At 38.1% G+C, this 7,679-nt stretch overlaps 1 protein-coding gene across 1 annotated transcript in view; it reads left to right on the top strand.

The window, feature by feature from the left end:
• Atp8b4 (ATPase phospholipid transporting 8B4 (putative)) overlaps nucleotides 1–7,679 on the top strand; it is a 194,211-nt gene that overhangs the window by 113,398 nt on the left and 73,134 nt on the right. Inside the window, 1 exon segment of the mRNA XM_017797827.2 lies at nucleotides 4,023–4,211. Coding sequence (XP_017653316.1) covers nucleotides 4,023–4,211 — 189 coding nt within the window.

Here is a 7,679-nt window from a genome sequence, read left to right as displayed (position 1 = left end):
GTGAAGATAAGTCAAAGGTCCTGCTCGACCATGGCTTCACTTGGAAGCATGAAGAGATGTTTCCTCTAAGTTGACCTTCCTCTTTGTAGACTGGACACTGGTTCAAGTCCATCTTGTGGGGTCTCCATGTCCTCCCTGAACAAGAGGACAGGGGATTCACCACAGTTACAGGACATTTTGAGAGATGTTCCATAGTCCCCTGGAACTTAGTCGACCATAGAGTGCAAGGGATAAAAACTGTCCTTTAAGTCCCTCTGACCACATTAGTATAGGCCTCAAACTATGGCCGTTAAACATCCAATAAGGTTAGTTCCACCAGTCTGGTACTTTTAATTATCATGTGCTATACAGATAGGCTTGGGTGAAAAACCAAATATTCTCAGATAAACTTTGACTAGATATATATTTTGTTCCTTAAACTAGTTGACTAAACTATTACCATAGAAATTTTAAGATTTTGTATGTATTATTTTTGTCTCATCCTTTATATATCATAACAAACTATACAGACCTTCATCACTTGTTTAGGCTTTTTATTTTTTCTATTTTGGAAAATATCTCCATGCCCATATCCCTTTAAAGTCTTTTAAATTCTCATTTTTTTTTCTTTTCTTTTTTTTTTTAATAATTATGAGACATAATGGCATTGACAAATACATTTTCTATCTGTTTTGAGACTTCTTTTCCTGGGTATACTAAGCAATGCTTATTCCCTTTTAAGGTTCTAGTGTCAAGCCAATGTTTGATTAAAGTTTTACTGGGGAACCAATGAATTTATTGCGCTTACTTACCGAGATAACAGAGGGGTTGCTGAAGTGTATGTATGACCTGAGGGTATGCACACTGGAAAGCCTTTACCCAGCATGGGTCATGCCTTCTCTTCCTAGCCTTCCCCAGATTGTATACTTTAGCCCTCCCCAAATCCAGGAGGCCATTTGTGATCAGGGCCAAATTACATACAGTTGGCTGGGAAGAGTGGTTGGATAATCTGGTGAGGGTCCAGTGACCCTGCTTGGTCCTCCTTTAATGAATGAGCACAACCATGAACAAGCCCAGTTATGATGATGTTTAGCGATCAGGCTCAGCTGAAGTCGTGATGATGGTAGTTATTTCATGCAGAAGGGACTGCTGTAAAGCATCATCTTATTAAAAGGACCTGGAATTTTGTCTTATTGTTTAAATTCTTTTTCACTGAGTTGACATTTTTCCTTAGGTTTCATTTGTAGGAATTTCTCGGATCCTGTTGGTTCTTTCATTTACTTCAATAAACATTCAGTGTAGGAATATCTTATTCAATAACTGCTCTAATGCAGCAATAACTTATTCAATATCTGTTCTAATGCAGGAATATCTTATTCAATAACTGTTCTAATGCAGGAATATCTTATTCAATAACTGTTCTAATGCAGGAATATCTTATTCTGAATTTTCAAGCTGAGTTTTTAAGGCTACCAAGATACTGTGAATTCAGGATATAAATACACTTGAGTTAGCCTTTGGTCATAAGTTCTATGTAGAGGTGTTTTCCCATTCTGCTTATGATCAGGGGACTAGACAGGCAATGCTCATTATAGGCCCTCTTACAAGGAATCTAAATTTCCTTTTCACCCTTAGATCAAGACAGTAGTCTTTAGAGGGCTTAGTTTTTATTTTTCTTTTTAAAAGTATTTTATTTATTTATATATTTACTTATTTACATTTATTTATTTATTTATGTATGTATGTATGTATGTATGTATGTATGTATGTATGAGTGTATTGCCTGCATGTATGTAATTGTTCCCATGTCATGCAATGCCTATGGAAGTCAGAGGAGGGTGTTGGATCCTCTGGAACTGGAGTTAACTGATGTTTGTTAGCTGCCATGTGGGTGCTAGGAATGGAACATGGGTCCTCTGCAAGAGCAGTCAGTGCTCTTAACTGCTGAACCATCTCTCCAGCCCCACGTCTTTTTATCACTGAGCCCAGTTAGTACTGCCCATATGGGCATAGATATAGGGCAATCCAGTGGAGAATGGGGCATGCTGGAAGTTGGGGGGGGGCAGTTAGAGGGCTTAGTTTTAAGAGGCGGTCTCGATTCGACTCCTTACCTTGGACAGGCCTTAAAAGGTATGCCTTTTTTAATTCATGCCTTACGAGAGTGGGAACCCAACTATCAGCTTCTTTTGGTTCAGAAAATGCCCTTAAGGAAAAAGCTGCATGTAGATTTTTCAGTGTTAGTTTAAGAAGGATTACTAATACATACTGATTGCATGAAGTAATAGGTGTTTCATTTACTCATATAATATACTTTGATGATATTCACTCTCTCTGTTACCCTCTGTATGAGTTTTTCTTGTTGCTGTGACAAAACACCTGACAAAAAACAACAGAAAGGATGCTGAGAGGTGCGTGAGGCAGCTGGTCGCATCTCATCCACAGTCAGGAAGCAGCGCTGACTTCTGGTGCTTGGCTCACTTTCTTCTTTCTTTCAGTTTGGGACCCCAGCCCACATTTAGTGTGGGTCTTCCTACCCCAATTAACCCAATCTGGAAACTACCTTAAAGACGCACCCAGTAGTCTGTCTCCAGGGGATTTTAGATCCTGTCTAGCAATCCTCACCTCTCATCCCCTCCTTGGTTTCCTTTTCCTTCTGCTTCTAGGATTTAGTCTCAGACCATGAATGAACCTTGTTTTCTTGAAAGTTAATGGATGTCCTTGAGAATATTAAAGTACTTTTGTAGTGTAGTTGTAGGTTGGTTCTGGCACCCAGCCTATTCTCTTGCCAGAACTGGAAGTTACTAGATCCCCTATTTACCTTTTTTTTTAAGTTTTTTGAATTAAAAATTAATTCATGCCTATTGTATCAAGTGAAATGATGCAATACAAAGATTTATAAAGGCAATTCTGATCATTTTTAAACTAAACCCCTCTCATCCAACCCCACAGAAGTAACTAGTCGTAATATTTGGTATGTGTTATTGCACACTTCTCTCCCCTGCACCCCCACACATCCACTTACTTATAAGTGTATGATCAAGAATATGTGCAGATGAGTGGGGTTTCTTTTTTTAAAACAAGGAATCATAGTCTACCCATTAATATGCAACTTGCTTTCTTAACAACTAATCTTGGACACTACAAACCGTAAATATGGATCAATCCCTGCCTACTTCCTTTTTTGACAGGGTCTCTCCAGTTCTAGCCTGGCCTAGAACTCAGTACATAGAACAGGCTGTCCTTGATCTCACAGAGATCCACCTTCCTATGCCTCCTGAGTCCTGGGATTAATGGCATGAGCCACCATGCCTGGTATCCTGCTTACCTGCCTACTTTTATAATTTATTTTTACAAATACAGTGCACATTTATGTATGTAAATGGGCTTACTTTATAATACTGTTTTAAAGTATCTTTAGTCTTTGTGTTTATTTCTTTCTCTTTCTCTCTTCTCTACTCTCAGCCACAATTCAACATACACCATATCAAGAAACAAGTATTCTCATCCTAGTTTGATTCTTTATATTTTGATGGATTTCTTGTATGCATTCTCACACCAAAGTACAGGCCAGACCAGCTGCTTCCTTACTTTGTTGTTTGAGCTTTCTAAAGATCTCATTGCCTCTTTTCAGTGTGGCCCCATCAGTATAAAATAGAAATCATAATTTAGATGCCTATTACTTTTAAGATTGCACTGAAGATCATATGGTTAACATATTAAAACATTTTACTTTTTCAGTCTCTAGTAACTGAAAGTGCAAAAGATAATGTCTGACATAAGGAACTTGCAGTGCAGTGGACAGGTGGACTCACAATTAGATGCTTTCCTGTGAGATGGACAGGGCTGCAGGGTGTGTCCAAGGAGCCTTGGGGTATCCCAGGGTTTCTAGTGGTTGGTGAGTAGAAATTATCTAAGGATAGGAAAGTGTTTAGAGTTGATGCTTGAGCTGGGTATTAAAGAATGAGCTGGGATTGGCACTGGAACTCTTATCAATGTTAGTTATTACCTTCAGTGTTGAATATGCTTGTTTCTTCCCCTTCTAGGACAGCTGACTTACCAGGTTCAGTCACCCGATGAAGGAGCTCTAGTTACTGCTGCCGGAAATTTTGGGTTTGTTTTTAAGTCTCGGACCCCAGAGACGATAACGATAGAAGAATTGGGAACACTTGTTACTTACCAGTTGCTGGCCTTTTTGGACTTCAACAATATCAGAAAAAGGATGTCTGTCATAGGTATGTTTGGTAGCTAAGATTACTTATGATGCTACTGTGATTATACTGATCCTCTTTCAAAGATAATTTAACTCAGTTATGTGCTATATTTTTATAACTTTATGAACTCTTATGATCCTCAGCTTAGCCTCAAGACTGTAATAATATATGAATAAAATTTAATGAGGTCTTATTAATGCCAGGCATTGTTCTGAGTTCTCTACTTGAATTAACTGCTTTAATTGTCACAACAACCTTAATAAAGTAGGTGCTATTAGATTTATGGCCATCTCATGGACAATGAAACTGCACTGCAGAAAAGCTGAGTGACTTGCCGGAGTTCACATACGGGAAGTGATACAGAGGAGAGTCTAACCAAGGCAGTCTGACTGAAGCGCTCATGTATCTAGCAGCTGAATCCTTTGGGCTCAGGATGAGTTTCTGAATCGCATGGCCTGTGCTGGTTGTTGTGAGAGCTTCAGTCCTCCTCTTATCACGATCGTGCTCCTCCTCAGCACTGTCTCAGTGTCCTCAGGGAGGCAAACTAGTGGCATTCTCTCTTCCCCAACCCTCTTAGTCTTCCAAGCTGTATAGTCACTCATCTTCTTTGATGACCAGAAGGTACTTTGATTCAGTTTCAAGGTTGAACGTTCTGCCCGCCACCGTTCCTTGTCTGCCCAGCTCGCTCCCTCCTTGCTCTGCTTTTGACTTCTCCCCTATCAACGGCTCCTTCTTTCCTCCCACAACTCTACCGCCATCCTGCTTCCTGAGAGATACTGTCCGTGTTCTGATAGGCAATGATTTGGCTAGTCTATTTTCTGCTTTCCATCAGAGATGAATTTCTCGAGGTCAATTTTTGTCTCTTACTTTCTTACTTTTTTCCATGACACAAGAAGGAATGCTCTTCCAGAAGTTTCTAATCAGCTTGTAACTACTTTGGGTGATGCCGTTCCTTATTTGTCTATCTGTCTGTCTACTTGTCATTCTTTGAACTATGTTTGAGATTCTGACCTCATATTATTCTGTTGACAGTGTCTCCTGATTCTTTCCGTGTCCAGTGCTTTCCTTCCCAGTGGCCTTTGCTGTCTTTACTCCTTCATCCCATGTTTGATGTTAGTGTCCTTTTCTCACTTTCTGTGTTCTGGTATTGTGCTGACCACTTGCATAGTGACAGCTCTTGCCCATAGCCTGTGACCTTCCAATACCATTCTTCTTCTCTCATAGAGACTCAAGTCCATGTTCAGCCTGTTTCTGCTTGCTGCCACTGGATTCTATTATCATTACCTAAATGTTTGTGTCAAATGTGAAACTTTCCATCTGTAGCTATTGTGTTTTCTAAAGTCTGAGCTAAATAAAATTGATGGTAAACTGAATATTTTATAATGAATTCATTTGCTGAATTGCCACAATAGTATATTACCCTCGTTTAGGTCACAAGAAATTAAGAGTTTAGGTCTTTTACTGACACTGTTACATAGCACACAACTTAAGTCACAGCTAGTCAGATGCAGAGAAAATATTTGAACCTAGATTTCTCTAAAGTTTGGTCTTGGACAGTGATGTAGCTCAATGGTAAAGTACAATGCATAAGGCTCTGGGTTCAATCGCCAACTCTGAAACATGCCACTCCGGAAATAAAGCTGGGCTCTTAACTTCTGCTATGAGTCGCTTGCTTTTGACACTTCCATATCTTTTGTGTGTCTAGGACAACAGATCTCAGATTGCAGCTCCCATTCAAATATCCAGATACTTGACTTTGGTTATTGGAAGCAGAGTTCCTAGGTTTCCATTTTTGATAAGCTCCTAGATGATGCTTATGGTACAGTTCAGGGAAGCACAAACTGAAGACCACTGCCCTAGACTGACAAATCCTTGTTGCTATTGATTATTTTTCCTGGAAATATAATGAGATGTTTCTTTGCTACTCTTTAAACTAAGAAATTTTCTAGAATCTTATCAACCTATTCCTAAATCCTTTTCAAAAGTATCTGAGAAATATTTGCAAACCAAGCCTATTAACCACTTTTTTTTAACTATAAAATTCTTTTGTCTTTCTCTTAACACCCAGTACCATTGAATCAGTTAGAAGTCTTATTACTGCTTAGAAGAATTGTTGAAATATCTTTGAACTGTCCCAATACCCATCTTTGCTGGTACTAGCTTACACTTTAAATCGTGGACTTGATTTTGCACCACTTAAAAATAATGATAGTTTCCCAGAATTCACCGGGACAAAACTCCTAAGGTTATGTGCATCCTGACATCAACCTACTTTTCCTCTACTTTTTTTTTTCAGTGGCAGAAAGGTTCAACCTGCATGTACTCCTCATTTTAGTGAAGATATTTTTTTTAAAAAAACAGAAGGAACTGGGTGGTGTGTATATATAATTATAGATGCACATATTCAAATTTTATATGATCATATGTAAATTTAATTGGTTCTTCTATAAGTTATTCAATTTAATTAAAAATGAGTCCTGGGGAAGGAATGAGTAGGCTAGAGAGAGAAACAGTGAAACCCTTCTGTGTTATATATCAATTGTAAATACATGCTATTGTGCATTTGCCAAAAGTCACAACACTATACAGTACAAAGAGTGAAACTCAATGTAAACTATGGACTTTACTTAATACTATATCAATATCACTTGATAATTACAACAAACACCGTGTTAATACGCAATATAAATTATATGGGAAGCTTGGGATGGGGAAGTAGCTAGGGGCATCACTACCAGCTGGCCAATTTTTCTACAAATTTAAAGCTTCCCTAAAAACAAATTTAATCAGTTAGATTATATGTATATCAATTCTATAATTACATTTATATATGGTATAATTATATAATGAATATAATTCTATTTATAAGATGATATAAATCTTGAAGGAACTGCTAAACATAGATATATGAAAGCAGATATTTTCTACCCCACAAGATGGACTTGAGCCAGTGTCCAGTGTACAGAGAGGAGGGTCAACTTAGAGGAAACATCTCATTCATGCTCCCAAGTGAAGCCAGACATGGTTGAGCAGGACCTTTGCTTATCTTCACATAGATGGAACTGGTGAAAGAAAGGAGCCAGGAGCTCCTCCCAAGTCCATGTGACCCCCTGAGGGACAGATCCTCAAATGGCCTTAAGAGTAAAAATAAATTTATTTATTTATTTATTTAACCAAAGAGTAAAGTCATCCGTTCCAAAGGCCAAAAATGTCGAAAATATTTGGGAACTTTTATCTAATCCTTAAAAGATTTTAGGGTTACCTCTTCAGAGGGGGAATGTTAGAGTAGCCGAAAACCCCATAAAAATAAATAAATTAAAGAAGAAAGAGTATATGAAAAAAAGAAAGCAGATATTTTCTATTTAATAAGTTTTAAATTTCTCATTTTGCAGTACCATTTGTTTCTTGGTGACACCATTTTAATCCTCTACTTTCTAAACTTTGTGCTCAAGCCTCATCAACCCCACTATCCCTAGGATGCATTATACA

The sequence above is a fragment of the Nannospalax galili genome, unplaced genomic scaffold, assembly GCF_000622305.1.
Source record: "Nannospalax galili isolate Female #2095 unplaced genomic scaffold, S.galili_v1.0 scaffold735, whole genome shotgun sequence".
In the NCBI taxonomy this organism is placed as follows: domain Eukaryota; kingdom Metazoa; phylum Chordata; class Mammalia; order Rodentia; family Spalacidae; genus Nannospalax; species Nannospalax galili.
The sequence above is the reverse complement of the archived record's forward strand: the minus strand, read 5'-3'. Positions and strand labels throughout refer to the sequence as shown.